Consider the following 20,357-nt stretch of genomic DNA (forward strand, 5'->3'; position numbering starts at 1 on the left):
AGCCCAGGCTGGCATCCTCCTGCGTGCCCAAGGAGGCAGCGCCCCCCTCGGGCTGTCTGAATCCTGCTCTCCCGCCCGCCAGCAGCCCCCTACCCCCCTCTTGCCCTGCACTGGGCGTGGGGGGGCAGAAGGTGACAATGAGCCCCTCCCGGCCTGCTCACGCCAGCAGCAGCCGAAAGCACCAGCCAGGTGAGCACAGATCTCCCGCAGCCCGGCGGCTCGCCCAGGCCCGCGTGGCTGCGGCAGGGTTTATTTTCTGTACAGTCACACAAGGAAAGCCCTGGCAGCTCGGTTCCACTGTAGCCAATATGTCCAGGCCCAGCCATTCCCAGCCAGGGCAGCTGGGCTCCCAGTCCCCCTGAAGCAGGGGCCGGGGCAGGCGTTCAGAGCCAGCACCGGCACGAGGGGCTAAGTCCGGGGGGTGAGGTTTGTCCGCAGGGGCAGCAGCGCTTCTACCCACTGGCGGGGCTCTGCCAGCAGGCTCTCCCAGACCTGCCGCTCCTCCTCCGTGGAGTCCATCCATGCGACCGGGAGCCCGTAGCTACTTCCTGCGTGAGGACAAAGCGGCACTGTCAGCTGGGGTCTCTCCCACACAGCCCACCCTCCAGCTGTCCCTGCCCTAGAGCACCAGGGGATGGCCTCCCTGTATCAGCCCACAGCCCCCTTCCATGGGTCAGGTATAGACCAAGCTGGAAGTGCCTGGGCTGAGAGCCCTCGCCCCTGCCCTAGGGGCGGATACAGCCCCAAGCATCCACCCCGGCAACATGCCTGGCCCTGTGTGCCCACAGCAGCTGCCAGCAGTGGAATCGAGTCGAACAGGGAGCGTGGGCACAGCCTGGGCACATCCCCGAGGTGATGAAAGTGCTGGGAGGGGGTGAGGGAAGCAGTAGTGGCTGTTGCTCTGGGATAGCCTCTGGGGAGGGGTGCCAGTTGCCCCAGCTGTACCATGTGCATCATAGGGCAGGGGTGCCCATGCCAGTACAGCCTAACCCGCCCCTCCACCGGCCCCCTGCAGATGCCTCCCTCCCCTGGCACGCAGGACCCACCGGCCCCACAGGGGCTCTATGCCCAGGAATGCGCCTCGCATGGCAGCACCGGCCAGGCGCCCGCTCACCTGTGCCCAGGCTCAGCCGGATGCCGCCCAGCTGCTGCTTGGAGAAGGTCTCGTGCTCCCAGACAGTGAACTCGGCGCAGGCCTGGCTCAGGTCCTTGGCCTGGAAGCCGTCGTACACCATGGTGTGGTTGAACATGGGGCTCAGGCTCCGCTTCACCACCCGCGTCTTCTGGCAGCTCGTCTTGCTGTCGTCGGGCAGGACGTAGCTGGGGGGGGAAGCGCAGCCTGAGGGGGGAGCCCAGCGCACGGGGCCGCAACCAGGCAGGAGGGGCTGCTGGGTTGTTCCCCTGCACACGAGTCCAGGGCGTGGGGGTGCAGGAAGAACGCACCAGTGGCCTCGGAGTTGGGGGGAAGATAGCGGCTCCGCTGCTGCTTGGGCCTGTGAACTGCTGAGGCCAGGGGAGAAGGGGTGGCTGAGAGGTGGGGTGGGGGCAGGGGGCGGCAGCAGACCCATACTCCTGTCCCAGTCTCTGCAGCAGGGAGCCTGGGCTCTGCCACCCTGGCACCACCCTGAGCCCAACTGCAGCACGGCATGGTTACCGGGCACCCCCAGCCCTGCCCCCTACCATGGGCCCAGAGCTGCTGCCTGCAGCCCCCCACCCTTACCACTGAACGAAGGAGTCCACGGTGCCGCTCCGGATGGGCATGAGGCTCTGCGCTGCCTTCACCCAGATGTGCAGCTCCCCCGTGGGAGGGAGCCCAGCCCCTGGAAGAGAGGCGACGGCACAGTGAGGGAGGGGGACAAGGACGTGTGCAAAGGGGGGGGGAAGCAGGAGCATGCCCCCCCAATAACAGGGGGACACAGAACTCCTCTGGGGTCAGGGCAGGTAGAGCAAGCTCCTCCAGCGATGGGGGAGGGGAGAGAACCAGCTACCCCGGCGGAGGAGGGAGAGCCATCGCCTCTGGCCCTGGGGCTGTGGGGGGGAGATCCAGCTCCTCCAGCCGGTGTGGGGGAAGGCAGCTCCCTGGCTGGGGCAGGGGGAGGGCAGATCCTCCGGGGGATTGGGGGGGGCAGCGCCTCTGGTCGTGGGGTGGCACAGAAAGTGCCCCTCCAAAAGTGGCCCCATTTTTAGTCCTGTGCATGCCCCTGGAGGGTGGGGGGCACCTGGGTGCTGCATCTGCCCTGCCCCAGGGACGGGCCCTTTCCAGCCAGGGCCACCAGCTGCCTACCCGTGCAGAGCTGTGACTCCCAGCGCAGGGGGTGAACATGGCTCTCGCTCGGGGCTGGGCCCAGTAAATAGGAGCGAGGGCCCCAGTCGTCACTGGGGTCTCAGCTCCCACCCCTGAGCCCCTACAGCTGGGGGGGGGCACTAGCCTGAGGTCGGGGCGGGCGAGGGCAGGCCCGGACTCACCTTCAGTGCCCGCGGGGATAAACTTCAGCGCGAAGAGCAGCTTGCCCCTGCTGCCGAGAACGTCGGGCAAGACCTGCAGCTGAGGGGGAAGGAGCAGACGCAACGTTAGCAGGAGAGGCCTGGGGCTGAGAACCGCAAGACGCGGGGGCGAAGCCGTGCACCAGGGAAAGACAGTGGGCAGCGCCGGTTCTCGGGGGGGTGGGGGTGTGTCTTAATTAAAGCTCATCGGGCTTGGGCCCCATCAAGGCTCCTGGGGGCTGGCAGTTGGTGGGCTCGCTCGGCAGGTCACACGCGAATTCCTGGGCCAGAGCAAGGGCACTGCCCGCGGCTGGAGCCGCCGGCTGTGGCGGGGGGAGGGCAGTGGAGATGACGGGGCAAAGGTGAAGCCGGTGTCTGCTGGCCGTTCCTCACCCTGGGCTGCAGGTTGAACCACGCTGGGCCCGTGTTGCTCCAGTCCCAGGAGCTGAGCTCGACCTCGACCTCCCCCATGAAGAGGTTTCGCCCCAAGGCATCGTGGTGCCAGACGGACAGGTTCAGGATCCGGCCCGGCAGCTCCGCCTGCTCGATCTTGTACTGCAGCACGACGGCGAGAGAGAAGATGCTGGGAACAGCGGGGCCTAGTGGGCAGTGCTCAGGGGCAACCCAGCCCTATGCTGCAGCACCCCCCCCTGCCCCCCCAGTGCTGAGTGGATTCCCTTGGGGCGGGGGGGGGGGAAATGTACCCCCACCCCTGCTTCCCATGCCAGCGCTCAGCTCCATGCAGTCCATGGACGCTTCACTGCCCAAAGGTGACAATGAAGCCTCCAACAGCTACTGGGGGCCAGACCCCAACCCCTTCCTAAGAGCAACCCCCCTTCCTCAGCCTCCCCGGAGCCCCCCCTGCCCCCTGCACTGTCCTCCCCTCAGTGCCCCTTAGCCAGAGAGCCAGCGTCACTAAGAACGGCGAGGCCAGCGGCTCCTGGCCAAGCCCCTCCACTTTCCGCTGGGGGCAGGGGGGAAGGGCCCACACCCTGCCCCAGTCCCAGCCCTCACCCCCTGCCCCGCTTACCTTGAGGGTCTCGTTGAAGATGGGGTCCAGGCTCCGCTTCTTGACAGCCGTTTTGCGCTTGCCTTGGTTGGATTTGTCCGGCAGGAGGTAGCTCTTGACATACCTGAGAGCCGGGGAGAGGGAGGCACACACTGATCCAGGGCGCCCGGGGAGGTGGGACGGGGGGGACATGCTGACCCAGGACGCCCGGGGAGAAGTGGGGGCACACGCTGACCCAGGGCGCCCGGGGAGAGGGGGGCGGTGCATGCTGACCCAAGGCGCCCCGGGGGGGGGGGACGGACACACGCTGACCCAGGGCGCCCAGGGAGGCGGGGGAGGGCACCCAGGGCGGTGTGTACCGGTTCCGTCCCAGTGGAGCCCTGTCAGTTAGGGGCTGGCTCCTTGCTCCCAATACAGTTATCATGTGGACGCAGGTATAGGAGTCGAACGGTGCCTACAGCAGGGCAGCGTCCCCCTCCTCTCTCCAGGGCCAGCTGCACTGCTCTGTGGGGTCTTTACACCCATATAACGGTGTCCAGATTGCTTTACACCGCTTTCCCTGGCCCAGCAGAGTTAATTGGGGGGAGGGGGTGCTGGCTAGTAGCCGTCTGGGCCAATGGCTTTCTGCAGCTCTCATTTCACCCAGCACGGACATGCAGCCACCTCTTGGCGGCAGCCAGGCAGCTGTTTAACAGCGCCCAGCGCAGCCCAGGGCCTGCTGCCCCCTCCCTGAGTCACTGGCCTGCCAGCACCTTGTCAGATCCCATGGCTCCTGTAGCCTCAGCTCCCCTAAGCCATGTGGGGCAGATGGGCGGAGGCCCACGCACAGCCGGGCTGCTCAGGCCTGAAGCAGGCTGGGGCAGCCCCAGAGCGAGGAGAGGGTTAAGGGCTCTGGGGCCGGGGCGGGCAGCTGGCCCTGATCGGTGCCTAGGGGGGCCCAGGCCTGCAGGGGCGGCTGGGGGCAGAGCAAAGAGGGAGTCCCGCTCCTGCGGGGAGATCTAAGGCCATCTGGATGGGTCCCGCCTGTGGCTCCTCTGTGGAGGGCACGGGGGGGGGGGTCCCCCAGGGGCAGGGCTGTCTGGACAGGGCACGCTGACCCACAGGGGCCATGGTGCAGTGGGGCTGGGGGAAGGGCGGAAAGCCCCTGTGACCGTGCCCTCGGTCTGGGCATTGGCAGGGCCATGAGCCCAGGCACATCGGGACGGGCGGGACGAGCCCAGGGGGGGGGCTCCCCCTTCCCCGCCACGACACTCACGGGTCCGATCTCTGCTTCTTGGCCTCGGCCAGGTCCCGGCACTGGATGACCCGGATCTGCAGCTCCTTCTTCTTGGCCTCGTACTGCAGGGCGAACTGGACGCAGCCGCGCACCTCCACGTTCCCCACGTCACTCTCACTGTACAGGCTCATCATACTGCCGCTCAGCTGTAGGCAGGGATGGGGGGGGCGGTCAGAGCGGGGAGGGCCCACCCCCCCCCCAGGCAGAGAAGGAGGAATGCGAGTGGAGAGACGCAGCGGGGCGCCCAAGCTGGGACCACGTTAACGGCCCCTTGAAACACACGGCAAAATCCTGCATCCCCTGATGGGGGTGCTGCCTTAAAATCCCCCCCCCCGCCACAGAGCCCGAGGGGGCCAAGAGCTGAGCTCACTCCTGACCTACCAGCTGCCGTGACCCTTGCATGGCCAAGGGACTATCAAATGGCCCAGCAAAGGCCCTGGCATACACCTCAGTAGGTTTCAGAGTACACAGCGGTCCAGTACTCATCCGTCCTGCTCCAACTGCCAACCAATGACTGGGCCACAACCGCTCTCCATCCAACCCTCTTCCCCAATTGCCAACAGCTTTCCACCCCAGCCTACCCCCCGGCCCTCGTCCCCACCCCCGGCCCATACCGTGGACGAGCTGAGGCTGGAGACAGAGGAGCTCATCAGTTTATTCACGGGGTCCGCGCTGTTGCTCTTTGGGGGTGACGTGGTACTGGCTTCCTGGCCATTCTGAAAGGCCCCATTACTCTGGGGAACACAAAGCAAACCAGCCTCGAGTGAGACGTGAGCCGGACAGGCCCCTCGCCCCCACCAGCGCCAACCCTCGCGGGACCAGCCGATCCCAGGGACCAGCGCCAAGACGGGGCAATGGCCCGACACTGCCCCGTGCTGGCCGTTTCAGTAGCCCATGTGCACGCGGAGCAGGGGCCGACTGGGCATTACTAACCCCTGGGGAGAGGGGCCTGCTTGACCCAGCCCGCAGGCCAAGAGCTGTGTCACTGCAGGGCCGGTTCTTGTTTGGAGCTCTTTGCCTGAACGGGCTGCAGCGCAGACATGCCCACATGGCAGGTGTATTACCCCTGTATCCAACCAGCTTCTCCCCGTTTCACCGACAGGGCCATGGCGGGGGCCCGGCCGGAAGCTAAGACCAGCCGGCTGGCCTGGTTAGTGCGCGGGGTTTGTAGGGGAACCGGTCTGAGAGGTCTGGCACATGCGGGAGATCGGGTGTCCCAGCGGCTGAAGTGAAACTTGTCACCTGAGACTGGTGTGTGTGTGTGTGTGTGTGTGTGTGTGTGTGTGTGTGTGTGTCTCCAGGGTAACTCACTCAACACCAAGAACAATGGCCAGCCCTGACAATGGCCTGTGTTGGACTGTCTGGCCCAGGTGCTGGCGTTACAGAGACAAAAGAACCCCAAGAAAAGTCTCTGACTAGGGGACCCCGAGGGTAGGACACAAGGGGCTGTAACTGATACGAGACGAAGAAAGAGCAAGAGTTGGGCTCCGTTAGCAAGGAGCCGTTGGATATACTCAGGATTGACACCTTAGCGGCCAGGACAGGACCTGGCTCTGAAGTCCAGGTTCCAGCCCGTGTGTTATGTTTTCCTTTCACCTGTAACCTTGTGCTTCTCAACCCCGAGACCCGCGTGTCTTTGACGCTGACGCCCTCAGAAACGTCAGGCATAGGCGCCGACTCCGTGGGTGCTCCGGGGCTGGAGCAGCCGCGGGGAAAAATTGGTGGGTGCTCAGCACCCACCGGCAGCTCCCCGCCCAGCTCACCTCGCCTCCGCTCTGCCTCCGCCTCCTCCCCGAGCGCGCCGCCGGGTCCTGCTTCTCCCCCCTGCCTCCCAGCGCTTGCCGCCGCGAAACTACTGATTCGCGCGGCAAACCTGGGAGCGAGGGGGGAGGAGGGGGAACACAGCGTGCTTGGGGGAGGAAACGGGGCCGAAGCAGGGATTTGGGGAGGGGACCAATAGGGGCAGGGAGGGGGCAAAAATGGGGCGGGGCTGAGACGTGAGCACCCACCGGCACCCAATGGGGCAGGGAGAGGGCGGAGTCGGGCCGGGGGCGCGAGCACCCACCTGCGCCAACAAAAAAAGACACGGCTAAATGCCTTGTGCGAAGGAGAGCGCTGAATGAAGCGAAAGCTGTGAACTGGGGTGCACGGCTTCCCCGGAGGCCGCGGTTCGGGGTACCCCGTGGGTGTGCAGAAGACAAGGGCGCAGGGGGATAAAGTGCCAGCCTGCACAGGGCGAGCCCAGAGTGGAGCACCGGTGGGCACAGCTGTAAGCAGGTGGTGGCGATTCACCTCCAACATCTCAGGTAGCCCCGAAAAGTGTCACACACACATCCCTGCACAGGGACCGATGCAGCATCCCGCCCCCCCAGTACGGCACAGGGACATCTGCAGCTCACCCCCCACAGCAGCCAGCCCCACAGGTTGTTTTATGAGCGGCATTTAAAATCAGTGTTTTGAAGCCATTTGACGTTGATGTAATGCTCTCGTGTGGGTGAAGCCAGCCCGCTCTGCACCAATCAGCTAGAGCAAGTAGTTGTAGGACACCTGGGTTTTTTCACTGCCCCAGTGATGTGATGGGGAGAATATGTGGGGGGGGACCCCAGGAATGAGGGACCCAGTCAGGAAGTGAGGTGGGTGGCGGTGGGGAGCAGGGATTGGGGCATGAGGATTTCTGTACTGGGGTTTGGCCCAGGGCCAGCCCCAAGTACCTTCCTACCTGTCCTGTGACGAGGCCGTCTGGGGACGGATCAGTCTTCGCCTCTTCTTCCTCTGCGTTCAGCGGGTAGAACGGGTTGGTGCTCTCTGCGTTAACAAAGTGGAGGCGTTCGGTTGGTCTGCGGGACACGAGGTCAGAATACCCCGGGGCACACAGCCCGGGGCCGGATACCCCAGGACACACAGGCTGCACGCAGGGGGGCGCCGGGCCGGGATACACCAGAGTACACAGCCCGCATGCGGGGTGGGAGGTGCCAGGCCGGATACCCCGGGGCATTCAGCCTGCACGCGGGGGGCGCCGGGCCGGATATCCCAGGGCACGCAGCCCGCATGCGGAGGGGGCGGGGGGGTGGCACCAGGCTGGGATACCCCGGGGCACACAGCCTGCATGCGGGGGGGTGCCAGGCCGGGATACCCCAGAGCACGCAGCCCACACACGCTGGGCACAGATACCCTGGGGCACACAGCCCGCACGTGGGGCTTCCTTCCACAGACTCAGCCCTCGCTGCTGGGCTTAGAAGCATGAAGTCAGCGAGAGGAACAGACGTGTGTGTGGGGTTGGTGTGGGGGATGGGGATCCAAAAGCGGAGTCGAGCCCTGGTTAAGCAGGTACAGGGTCCTCTGACCTTCTCCCCACCTTCCGTTCTGCACGGGGACCCCACAGCATCCATTGCCCCAGACAATCGCAACAGGCCGCAGGGACATTTACCTGCCTTGCCCTCCGGCTCCTGCTTGCTAGACTGGCTTGCGTTCTCCTACAGAGACAAGAGAGCTGGTTAAAGAGCCAGGCCAACTCCACTTATACAGGCTTTTTGGGGAAATACATTCTACATTTTAATTGGGCTGATCTGCATATGCAAATCACATTAATTACTATCCAAGATCTTCAGACTGTGATGTCGCAGAACTAGGAAATTCATCAAGTAACAATGACAGTAGCAAAAACCAACACACACACACACACACACACACACACAGCACTTTCAATATAATTTGTATATTCAAAACAGCAGCTTTGTAATTTAAATCTGCAGACTGAGGAAGGTTTGCTCTGGAGGTGGAGTTTACACTCTTCAATGCAGTGGTCCCCAAACTTTTCACGGTCGCGCCCAAGCCCCCCTTATCCTTGTCCACATACACACACACCCGAGAACCAGGGCCAGGAGTGGGGCTGTAGCTTGCGGGGTAGGGGGCACGGACAGGGGTAAGGGGGCTGAGGCTGGGGCCGCAGCTGGGGTCGGGTCTGGGGGCAGGGCTGGGACTGGGCCCGGAGTGTGGTTTGGTGGCACTCCATCCCCGCCCCCCTTGGGGGTTGCTGTTGGCCCCCACACACACCCCCGAACAATCCTCCGCACCCCACAGTTTGGAGACCTCTGCTTTAAAGGATTTTAGTTGGAATTTTAGTGCTATTTCTAATGTCGCGAGTTTCATCACAGTAAATGCACTGACCCGTTGCACTGGCCACAGAGGGACCCAAACCGGGATCCCCAAACTTTGGGAAAGCTCCGATCCGGATCCGCATCTGAGCCCAGCTCTACTATTAACCCTTCGGGGTCACCCCCTGACTGGAAGAATTAATTGTGCGTCCTGGGACTGAGGTCTACTTGATGAACTTCAAAGACCACTGGAATGTCTACACTGGATCAGCTCAATGTCTTTCCCCACTCACTGCCTTTGGGCGCGGTGGGAGAGGAACCAAGGAAATTCAATGCAAAACCCCTTGATCCTGCAAAGATAATGGAGACTCGCTAAGGACTGAAAGTGTCTGAAAAGGGCAAGCCCAGGCCCATCCCGCCAGTAATGGTAACTCCAGCGGGTTGGACGCCTGGAGCCATTTCTGAGCCCGCTTGTCCGGTTCGATGTGCAGCGTCGTGTGTTACTTCCCTGCCGCCAGGCACGCAGGCAGTCCGGCTTTTGCATTTCCCAGCCTCTTGCGACTGTAACCGGGCAGCCCCAGCGTCAGCGCTTCGGCATTTAACACAGAACGAAAGAACAGACGCGGCCCCGGGCTGCCACCCTGCTGGTGAGCGCCTGACGAGACAAGGCCGGGGGGCGGGAATTCCTGTCAGGACTCCTCTAACTCGCCCATGTCACCAGACCCATAAGAACATCAGAACGGCCCTACTGGGTCAGACCAAAGGTCCATCTAGTCCAGTGTCCTGTCTTCCGACAGTGGCCAGTGCCAGGTGCCCCAGAGGGAATGAACAGACCCGGGAATCATCGAGTGATCCAGCCCCTGTCGCCCAACTGACCTGAGTCTCTGTGGGCTGGGGGAGCTGATGAACAGCCTCTTGGGGAAGCCTGCAAGAGGAGAAAACGATTAGTCTTTCTGGACAATTCTCCAGGCTACCAAGATGTCTGGCTTCCTCCCCCAAGGAGCGTGTGCACCGCCCTGCTCTTCATAGACCCTTCTTCCAAAGGGGGGGCCCCTCCGGCTGGGGCTGTCCGGCCGTCTCTCCCCGCCCCCATTCGCTGGCTTCCCACTTATTCATCTCCCCCTCCGTTTCGGCTTCTTTCCCGCACCGGCCCAGCTGTCTGTTTCAACCTCCCTCCTGCCTGCCCCATCCATTTCTCCCTGTCCCTCCCCCCGGCCCCCAGGGAAGGAAACAGCCTTACAGTCAGGGAGGATGGAAGCAGCAACAGGTCCCTCACTAACCCGGCTTCCAGCCGGAGAGTCTCCTTCACCCACAAAACCCTCCCTATGTCCCACTAATGAGCCCCTTCCACGCGCCTCTCCCGGAGCCTGAGTCACCGCCTGCAGCTGTTCCCGCTCGCTGCTCTCATCACGCACACAGCTAAAGGGTGCGTGGCCTCAGGAAACCGACGCCCACAAATGCACACTCCTTCCCTTCGCACAACTGGAAAGAAGCGTGCGCACGCACACACACACACACACATGCATGCACCCACCCACCCACATACACACAGCTCCTCCTCTCTCCGCTTTGGGCCTCTAAGCCAAAAAGCTTCTCACCTGTCCTCACCATCCGGCACCTCAAACGGGCCCTCCTCCTCGGACGCTGGCTCACTGATCACCTCCAGGTCCCCCACGCTGGCACTGCGCTTCGGATCCCGCTCACCTGCTCACAGGGATCATGGAAATCTAAAGGGACTGAAGCAACCTCTCCCGCTCCGTGTCCCATCCCAGCGTCGGATTCCCGGCTCCCTGAAATAGGGGCATCATGGGCACGGCGTCCCCATGGGACAAAGCTGGGTCCTACCCCAGTCTCTCTGCAAGCTGCAGCCACTAGATGGAGACAGCATCACACTAGAGCAGGCAGGCACCTGTCTTCCATCGGTCACTGAGATCCCAGCTAGGGCACCGGTCCCAGCGGCCAGACCCTGGCCCAGCTCTTACCTTTGGGTTTCTTCTTCCTGCGGATGGAGGCCCGGACGAGATCAGAACCAAAGTGATTGTGCCGGTGCCGCTTGGAGCGGACATCACAGAACCAGTCCCCGGTCAGAATCTTCAGTTGGTTGGGATCAGAAACGGACTCGCGCAGTTTGCTGGGGGCGAGGAGAGGGGGGATGTTTGAGCCACTTCCTGGAAACATACTCTCCCATCACAGCCCCAGGGAGGGACGAGCAACCACAGTCCACTGCTGGGTCCCGCCTGCTTCAGATAAGCAGTTGGGCTTCCATTTCCCCCCAACCGTTTGTTCTACCCACCCTGTTGGCCAGGAGACGTGCTCAGAACTCAGCGAGGGCTGAACCCCTCTGCAAACACGTTAGCTGCCCACGGCCAGCCCCAGGCTCTCCCCCAAGGTCCAACCCGGCCAGTCAACAGCCCCGCAGGGGAATGGCGCGAACTGCCACCGGGGGATCAGGCAACGGAGTCCGAGCAGCTTTAAGAAACACGGCAAAGGAAAACCTTTCTGCTTCGCAAAAGCCTTTCCATGGTAAGAACGACGCTCAGCACCGGCACCCGCTTCTAAACCCTGTACCCCAAAGCTTATCCCCTGCACCCCACTGCTGACACCCCCTGTGCCCCAAACCCCAATGCTGATCCTCTGCACCCCAACACTGATCCCCTCTCTGCCCTAAAACCTGACACTGACACCCCTGCAGCCCAAAGCTGATCCCCCTGCACCCCACTGCTGGCACCCCTGTACCCCAAACCCCAATGCTGATCCCCCGTACCCCAGAGCTGATCCCCCTGCACCCCAACACGGATCCCCTCTCTGCCCTAAACCCTGACACTGACACCCCTGCAGCCCAAAGCTGATCCCCCTGCACCCCAATGCTGGCACCTCCTGTACCCCAAACCTCAATGCTGATCCCCCGCACCCCAACACTGATCCCCTCTCTGCCCTAAACCCTGACACCCCTGCACCCCAATGCTGGCACGTCCTGTACCCCAAACCCCAATGCTGATCCCCTGTACCTCGGTGCTGATCCCCCTGTACCCCAAACCCCAATACTTGATCCCCTGCACCCCAAAACAGATCCCCTGCACCCCAACACTGATCCCCTCTCTGCCCTAAACCCTGACACTGACACCCCTGCAGCCCAAAGCTGATCCCCCTGCACCCCACTGCTGGCACCTCCTGTATCCCAAACCTCAATGCTGATCTCCCTGCACCCCAATGCTGGCACCCCCTGTACCTCAAACCCCAATGCTGATCCCCTGCACCCCAACACAGATCCCCCTGCACCCCAACACTGATCCCCTCTCTGCCCTAAACCCTGACACCCCTGCACCCCAATGCTGGCATGTCCTGTACCCCAAACCCTAATGCTGATCCCCTGTACCTCAGTGCTGATCCCCCTGTACCCCAAACCCCAATACTGATTCCCTGCACCCCAACACAGATCCCCCTGCACCCCAACACTGATCCCCTCTCTCCCCTTAACCCTGACACTGACACCCCTGCAGCCCAAAGCTGATCCCCCTATACTCCAATGCTTATCCCCCTGTACCTCAACCCCCAATGCTGATCTCCCTGTACCCCAACACTGGCAACCCCCTGGACTCCAAACACCAACACAGATCCCCTGCACCCAAATGCTGATGCTCCTGAACCCCAAACCCCAATGCTGACCCTCCTGTGCCCCAAACCATGACACTGATCGCTCTGCACCCCACGGCTGACACCCCCGTACCCCAAAACCCTACCACCAAACAACAAAACAAAACCCTCCCAGAAAATTAATCTTAAAAAACCAAACTAACAATCCTCCCGCAAGCGGAGTTTTTACCCTGTAGAGAGAGGGGAGCCAGAGTTGCCATGAAATCCACTAGGGACTTCTACGCCATTGATTTTACGTGCTCAGACGCCAAGGTGATAGGCAGCAGGATAAAACCTTAAGATAGCCAAACCCTGTCTACACTAGGGCTGCGTCCATCAACGGGAACAAGGTGTCTTTTGAAAGACGTGTTCCCTGAGCCCAGCGTGGACGAGGCACTTGCAGTTTTAACGGGCGTTTGCTGGTCCAGGTGAACCCTAAAAATGAACCTTTGAGCCTCGTGAGGACGCAGCCAAGATGCCAAGCGGATGGGGCTGAGAAGATGCTAGTGAATAGGCCGTGATCTGTAGCTCTTTCTCCCAGCGAGGAAACGGGCACAACTGCCCCCCCTCGCTGCAGAGAGAGGTGGGTCCTTGCAGCCAGCGGCCAGCTCAGTGCAAAATCTGAGCGGCACCGGGGGGCTGTAGATTTGACCTCCGCGGAGCTATCTGAGGTTAATCCGAGGTGTTGCCCTTGACTTGGGAGGCAGCATGGCCTAATGGATAGAGCACCAGCCTGGATTTAGCAGACTTGGGTGCTATTCCAGGCTCTGTTGCTGGGTGGCCGTGGGCCCCTCTCCGTGCCTCGGTTTCCCCATCTCTACAAAGGGGGTAATGATGCTGATGGCCTTTGTAAATGGCTTTCGGGTATTATTATTTGACACACCAAGGTAAAGACCCCCGGTGCGTTGGGGCCCCAGGGACACAAGCAAGTTTATGTCTCCATGTACAAACCCATCTTTCCGCCGCGAGGACCCAGCGCTAACCCATCCGGCTCAACGGCTGGGTGGCCGCTCGGCGTCCCGCTGGCTTGGCTCGAGTTCAGTGAACCGGGGACCAGTTTAAGCTCCAAAGAATAAAAGCCTCCCACTGGGGGCCTGCCCCAGTTGAACTAACCCACGGCAGAGGCGTGCGCGGACCAGGCGTGCACCTGACAGCGTCTCCTGGGCTCACCTGATGCGTCCCTCCTCCAGCACCCGGAGCCGCGAGTCCCTACTCAGCACCTCCACAATGGCCTCCTGCTCTTCCTCCGTCAAGAAGCTCAGGTCCAACAGTGCGTCCGTGTCTATGTCCTGGGCCATGGTGCCCAGGGAGCAGACTGGTACTGCCCAGGGCAGAGCAGCGCTTCCCCGGCGGGGCTCTCTTCCCGACACACAGCGAGTCCAGGAACCAGCCCCGAGATCCCTCTGTCCCAGGCGCCTTCACACCGTCACTGCACACCGCAGAACCAGGGCGATGACGGGCAGCCGTCCGCTAGAGCCATTCTGCCCCTCTGCCAGGGCCCAAAGGTAGCACGGGGCGCCCAGCGCAGGGGCGGGAAAGCAGGCAGCAGCCCTCAGCTCCGGTCCGCCCCACTCCGTGGGCCTGCCAGCAGGTCACGCGCCATCTCGACCACCTGCGGAGACAAGGCCAGAAGAGCTGAGGACAACCCCAGATCCCCTCTTGCGGGGAAGGAAAGGGCCTGGGGCCCGGCCACCACCTCCCGAACGGGGCTCGGCTTCTGAGGGACCCTGGAGGCAGAAGCGGGCAAACCCAGCGGTCAGACACGCTCAGTCCGCGTCTCCCATGCACCCGTGGCTGGGGTGGGCACGTGCTAACTCCCACAGCCGGCTAACACCATCCTCCTTTCGCTCGGCTGGAGCTGCGGGGTGTGTCTGCGGCCTCCGGCTCAGGTACAGACCCTGGTGTCCCTGCCCCCAGCATTGCCCGGCCTCAGCTTCTCCCTTGCCCCCGCCCCAGCACACGGCCCCCATCCCCCAGCACACGGCCCCCATCCCCCGTCCACTAAATGAGTCTCCAGGGCCCGCTGCTGGCGGCAGGTCGATAACCACATAGGAGCCCTTGATGGTCTCGTGGCAGCATGCCAGGCGATGCCAATCAGTAACCCCTCCCCCCGCCCCCCCGCAGGGAAAGCGAGGCACGAGTTGCCCAGGCAGCGCCAGCGCTGGGATTAGGGTGACCAGATGTCCCGATTTTATAGGGTCAGTCCCGATTTTGGGGTCTTTTTCTTATATAGGCTCCTATTACCCCCCACCCGCTGTCCCGATTTTTCACACTTGCGGTCTGGTCACCCCAGCTGGGCTCAGCCCACAGACGCTGGGGACTCCCCTCGCAAGGGCTTGCCAGGCACGGTGCGGTCAGTCGAAGCCAGGGACGCCCTGACCTTTGCCAGGCTCACCAGCCCGGTCCCGCGGGGGCAGAAGGGCACTTCCGGCCTGGCCTTCTGACCCCTGCAGGCAGATGACCCCCTCCTGGGGATGGAAGAGCCTCTGTTAGCTTCTTAACCGTCACCTCCAGGGCAGATCTCACAGCAGCAAACAGAGTCCTTCCTGCCTGATGCAACGCCTCCCCCGCCTGCCCCCCACCCCCACACACAGGGCTTGCTTCAGCAAACCAGCAACTTCAACTGCCTGCAGCAAACGAGACATCCGGGATTGTCGTAACCGTCCAGCTCCTCCGGCGGCCCAGCAGGAGGCAACGGGGTGGGCGAATCGGCCCCAAGGTGGAAAGTGCAACCATTCCAGCCCCTGCCTCTTCCAGCAGGAGGCGCTGTCGGGAATGGGATCGAGGTGCTGGCTATTTTGGGGGTCTGGCAAAACAAGAGCTTGGCAGCCCCGGTATCCCAGCGGCGATGGACTGTCCAGCCGTCTGTGGCTAGGATGAGGGCTGCCACAAAGTCAGATCTGAAGGGAGGAATAATAATAAAACGTTTGGAATTTCTCCTCCCCCTTCCAGGCTAAGATCTCAATGCACCTCAGCCATCGGTTAGCAGAGCCTCGCCGGCGGTGGGTCTTATTGCAGAGGGGGGAAACCGAGGCACTGAATGGGGCAACAGTTTGCCCTAGAGCAGGAGTGGCAGAGCCAAGAACAGAACCTAGATCTCCTGGGTCGCTCACTGGGTCCCCGCAGCGCCGGTCTCACACAGCTCTCTCCGAACATTTGCAATAGAGAGGATTCAACACAGCACTGACGCGCACTGGCTGGACTCAGGCCTGGAGGAAGGGGCTGCAATTCCCACCCCTGTCAGTAGGAGTCGCCCCAGCTTGTACATGGGTTTTATGTGGCCCAAACGGTAAAACCAAGAATCAGCCCAAGTAGCACCCTGGAGCCACATAGGTGAGAGATCCAAGCTCCAGGCGACCCAATCAGCCCACTCCTGGGTCCCCACTAAATCCACAAGCCAGACACCACCCAGGGGCTCCCGTCCCTGCCTCTGGGCCAGTCCCCCTCACAGCTGGCCGTCTGTGTTTGCCCAGGGTGTTTGCTCAGAGCCAGCTCTGCCCATGTCAGGGCTGCGCCCTGCGATGTGATGGCCCGGAGAGTGCCAGTCATCCCCGGGTTTTTCCAGGGGGCAGCAGGAAGGGGAACCTTTCCTGGAGCATTAAAGTGTCTCGCTGTATCTTTAAGGGCTGGTGCATTCCCCGGTTGCAAGGGCGCACGGTTGGGCTGGGGCTTCCCCCTTGGGGGGCCAGAGGGGCATTCAGTCCCCATGGCACCTCTGCCAAGACCGCCCACATAGGAGCTTGTCAGTGCCAGGTGCAATGGTGGTTTCTGGGATGTGGCCAACTAGCCAGCAGGGACTGACTGAGACCCCCCCAAACTCATCTCACACAGAGCACCACGAGCCAAGCCCTTACTTTGGCCTAGCAGGCAGAGAGACGCTATCTCCTGGGCTGCAGAGGCGCGTGGCTCTTGCCACACAGCCTGCGAGCGGCACAGACCTGTCCCTGCAATTTGCATTGAGAAAGAGTCTGACATGACAGGATAGAGGGCGGTTGCAACAGAAGCAGCCCGTGGGGGCGAAGGGGCATCGCCCAGTCTGCTGGGTGCCGTGGAGCGGAGCGATGAGGAAACAAGATTGCAGGAAAGGGGCTGCAAGAGAACCAGGCTCTGAGTTTGCTCTTGCCAGCGGCCTGTCCTCTGCTCACCCCGCATGGCCTAGTGGACTGAGCACGGGGCTTGGAGCCAGAAACCCCGGGTTTTTTGCCCAGCTCCATCCCCCACTTGTTGCGTGACCCTTCCCCTCGGAGATCGCCGTGAGGGCGGATTAGCTGTGCTGGGAACAGCTTGGAGCTGCAGCCCCCAGAGAAAACCTGCTAATCGAGGGGCACCGAGAATAGCCTCTGGCAGCTGGTGGGGCAAAGCTAAGCAGGGCGGGAGCCGGCCCGGGGGCCAATCAGAGGGGTGGCTTGCTCCGAGGACTCCAGCTGGCTGATGGGAGCTGCCAATCAGTGCCCCTGGCGTCTAGGGTTGGGGCAGCGAGGCCCAGAGTGGAGGTGGAGGCCAGTTGTGGGCAGGCTGGCAATGCCCACGCTGGGGGGTTGCACCAGTCAGACTGGGCTCTGTGCCATCCCCGGTCCCGAGCAGGCCGGGATTTAACAAGGCAGCCAGCGGGGGAGGGAGATTAGGACCAATGCAGCACCCCTCCCAGAAGGAAAACATTTGCAGATTCAGAGGAGCAACCCTTGTCACGCAGGGAGCGCCAGGCCCGCATGGGGACGGGTGGCCCGTGGCACCGCCAGGGCACTGAAATGCACCAGTGCCAGCACCACAGCGAGCCCCCGGACAACTTACTCTGGGCAAGGACAGCTCCCCCTCCTCTGGCCTGTGGGGGTCGGGCACTGAGCCCGTAGGGAGGGAGGAGCAGGGCAGGAATCCAGTCCAAACCAGGAATCCAGTGCGGGATTTGCCTTCCACTGTCCCAGGAGAGCAGCCCAGGGCCCAGTGCCAGGCAGGGAGGTGCAGCCTGGGCTGGTTCACCTGGAGGGGGCAGGACTGGGGAGCTGGCATTTCCCCCAGGAGCTGTGTGTGGCCCACATGGGGGTGGGGAGCAGGGACCACTGGGCAGCCCCAGCATCGCCGGCGGGTCCACGCGGCCCACGGCCAGTGCCCTCCCTGCCCCCATGCCCCCACACTGCTTGCGTGGGGGTAGACAAGGAAAGCAGGAAGCCAGCAGCAGGTCCCAGCCTGCCACCCCCACCCCCACCCCCTGCAGGCCAGGGCTGGATAGCACCGGGAAGCGGGCGTGCCAGCTCCACCCTCCCTCCAGTGGTGGGGCAGGAGCAGGGCAGGGGAGAGGCCCAACACCCCCTCCAGCCCCGCTGCCAGGCCGGGGGTCCCCCATGGCCAGACCTGAGGCCTCCCTCTCAGAGGGTCATATCCCCCCAGCTCCAGGGCAGAGACTGGCTTTGATTCCCCTGCCGTGCGCCCCTGCCCTCCAGGGCTAGCCAGCCCCTGGAGTCCCTCCCAGCCCCCCGGGGGTGGGGGGCATTAGAAGCAGCAGATTTTGGAGGCCTCAAGCCACAACCCGTCACTGCCCCGTCTCCGAGCAACAGTGTAGGGACCTGGTGCCTGCGCTGCCCCCAGGATGAGCCCCAGGGAGGGCTGCGGGCCCTGGGCTCCATGGGCCTCTCCCAGTGGGGAGTCTCCCCTCAGCTCTACCCAGGTTGTCCGTCCCCCACGGGCCTCAGGGCTGGGCTGCTCCCCCGGGGAATGGTCCACGGAGCCCCCCACAGAACAGGGCCCGTCTCCACTTCCCCTCGACACACACAGGCCCTGCTCACAGCACGCAGCCCCTGGCCTCCCCTCGCATGCCCCCTGGCCCCAGAGGCACAAGCACCCACTCCCCATCGCCTTCCGCTACCCCTCGCCCCTTGCTCTGCCCCTCCTCCCTGCCGGCGGATGCCCCGGGCCCGAAGGATTCCGGGTTATGTGGCGCCCCAGGGAGCTGCCGTCCGAGACAGAAGTCAGGGGAGAGGGTTGGTGCCCCCTGCATAGAAATCCTGGCACGTCAGACGCGCTGGGACAGGTGAAAGCAAAGGCGACTGCAGAGGAGAAGCGTGGCTGACTCCTGGCCCAGCCCACTGCGGGAGAGGATGCCCACGGGGCTGGCTCAGCCCTGCCCAGACAGAGAAGTTGAGGTCTCTGGGAAGAGACTGAACAAACCAAGGCCTTGCCTGCCCTCTCCGGCCGTCCGGGATTTCATGGCACATCTAAAGAGGATGGGGAGGCATGGGTCAGCATGCCCTGCTCCCCCACCCCAGAGGTGGCTGCATTTCAGCAGCGAATGAAGCAGTTGGGGCCGGAGCTGGGGAGGCCCAGGGCACCTGGGAGCACCTTCTGGAGGTGGTTCCCGCTGTCCTGTTCATTCCACGCTGCTCTCTGCCTCCGTGGGCTGCAAGCCGGGCTCCACCGCAGGCAGCATCCTGTTTACTGCCTGCTGCAAACGAAGCCCACGCGTCTCTCCTCCAGAGAGGCCGCCCGCCACACCAGGAATCAAAATAGAGGCTGAGGTCTGACCGTCCCGCTAGAGATGCGCTCACTGCGGTTCTGCTGCCGTGCCCGGCTGGGACACCGGTGGGCGGCACACACACACTGCGGGTCTGGGGGTGGGGGAAGCCAGCCCTGTTTGTTTATGAAAGCAACTCTGTCTAGTGCCCCAAATAAAACCGGCTGAACCAGGGAGCGCCGGCTCTCCAGCAGCACACAGGTACACTCACGCCCTTGGCCCCGGCGCCATGCACAGACACCCTAGGCAAACCGAGCGCACGCCCCCCCCAGTGCCATGCAAACCCACTCCCATCCCTCCCGAGCGCTGCCCCACGAGCTGAAATACAAACCGCACCCAAAGCGCTTCCCAGGCTTTGAACCACTCTGGGCCCTACACCAGGCTCTGCCTGTGCATCAGCACTGCAATGCGGCCACCTCTGGGGTGAAATGCGGCAGCTGTTTCACAGCACACACCACCACTAGGTGCGCAGAGATAGGCACATCCCTGCTTTCCATCCAGTTCTCTGGGTCTTTGTTTTCCGCCCTGACCACTCGCCATAGCAGGAGTGGGACCGTGGTTTCCGATCCCAGCCAGACAGCACCAACAGATGGCAGCTACGCCGACTCCCGCACAAATCCAGTCCCCACAGAAGTGGAGTGTTTGGGCCCGGTAAGCGCTCCCACACCCCAGTGACTATGGAACCGCACCCCGGGAGAGCGTCACACCTCCTGCTGACCAGCCCAAGGTGCTGGGGCTCCAGGTAACCTGGCCCCTGGCAGTGGCACGGCCAGTGCTCCAGGCAAAAAGGAGGAAGATGGGGTGGGAACCCCTGCCATGTTGCAAAACAGCGGGGCTGTCCCTGGAGCCAGCTCCCCCCTACACACACCCCACAGATTTCCCAAGAGACCAGCCAGGCATTCGTGTCTGAACAGGACCCAGGAGAGGAAATATCTGGCACAGTGAGGTCAGCTCAAAGCACTGCCTCCCCATACCGACCAGCCACCCCACGGGGACCAGGGGTTCCCCCTCTGCAGGGAAGGTACAAGGCCTGCAGGGCATGCAGGAGGGGGTGGCTGCATCGTACCCCTGGGTGATCAGGCTCCTTGCGCCCCCCCAAACCCCTCCAATCTTGGCAACAGGTGGAGAGCGCAGGAGGCGGCGTTACCTGTCCAGGTGGGCGCCTCCGCTGGAGGGGAGAGGAGGCGGCCAGGTGAACGAGGTCCTTGCAGGCCCCTCTCCAGGGGCCCTGAGCCTCCTCTGGCGGAGCAGAAGTTTGCTCTCTTCCGTCACCCCCACCCCTGCTGTGTTTGCAAAGCGACTCAGCAGGAGACCTAAGGCTGAGTCAACCGCAGAGGGGAGGAAACACCTACCCAC

At 62.9% G+C, this 20,357-nt stretch overlaps 1 protein-coding gene across 1 annotated transcript; it reads right to left on the reverse strand.

Annotated features, from left to right (window-relative positions):
- Positions 1-190: 190 nt before the first annotated feature.
- Positions 191-20,287, reverse strand: SYTL1 (synaptotagmin like 1). The gene is made up of 15 exons (XM_054011791.1): positions 20,149-20,287; positions 13,667-14,108; positions 10,846-10,994; positions 10,462-10,567; positions 9,740-9,788; positions 8,197-8,242; positions 7,489-7,574; positions 5,384-5,503; positions 4,749-4,915; positions 3,515-3,617; positions 2,878-3,039; positions 2,467-2,545; positions 1,721-1,820; positions 1,115-1,320; positions 191-548 (listed from the first exon to the last, which is right to left on the reverse strand). Exons 2-15 carry the CDS (start codon positions 13,792-13,794, stop codon positions 409-411), a joined length of 1,641 nt encoding a protein of 546 aa, XP_053867766.1. The 5' UTR covers positions 13,795-14,108; positions 20,149-20,287; the 3' UTR covers positions 191-408.
- Between the last annotated feature and the right edge of the window lie 70 nt (positions 20,288-20,357).

This window comes from Malaclemys terrapin, chromosome 22 (assembly GCF_027887155.1).
Source record: "Malaclemys terrapin pileata isolate rMalTer1 chromosome 22, rMalTer1.hap1, whole genome shotgun sequence".
In the NCBI taxonomy this organism is placed as follows: domain Eukaryota; kingdom Metazoa; phylum Chordata; order Testudines; family Emydidae; genus Malaclemys; species Malaclemys terrapin.

Bases quoted from the DNA above. Each gene is read 5' to 3' on its own strand.
- SYTL1 (XM_054011791.1), bottom strand. From the start codon at position 13,794: ATGGCCCAGGACATAGACACGGACGCACTGTTGGACCTGAGCTTCTTG. The intron at 5,504-7,488 runs GTAGGAAGGTAC...TGTGTTCCCCAG, and splicing joins ACGGCCTCGTCACAGGACAG to AGTAATGGGGCCTTTCAGAA. The intron at 2,546-2,877 runs GTGAGGAACGGC...CTTCCCCCTCAG, and splicing joins GGTTCAACCTGCAGCCCAGG to CTGCAGGTCTTGCCCGACGT.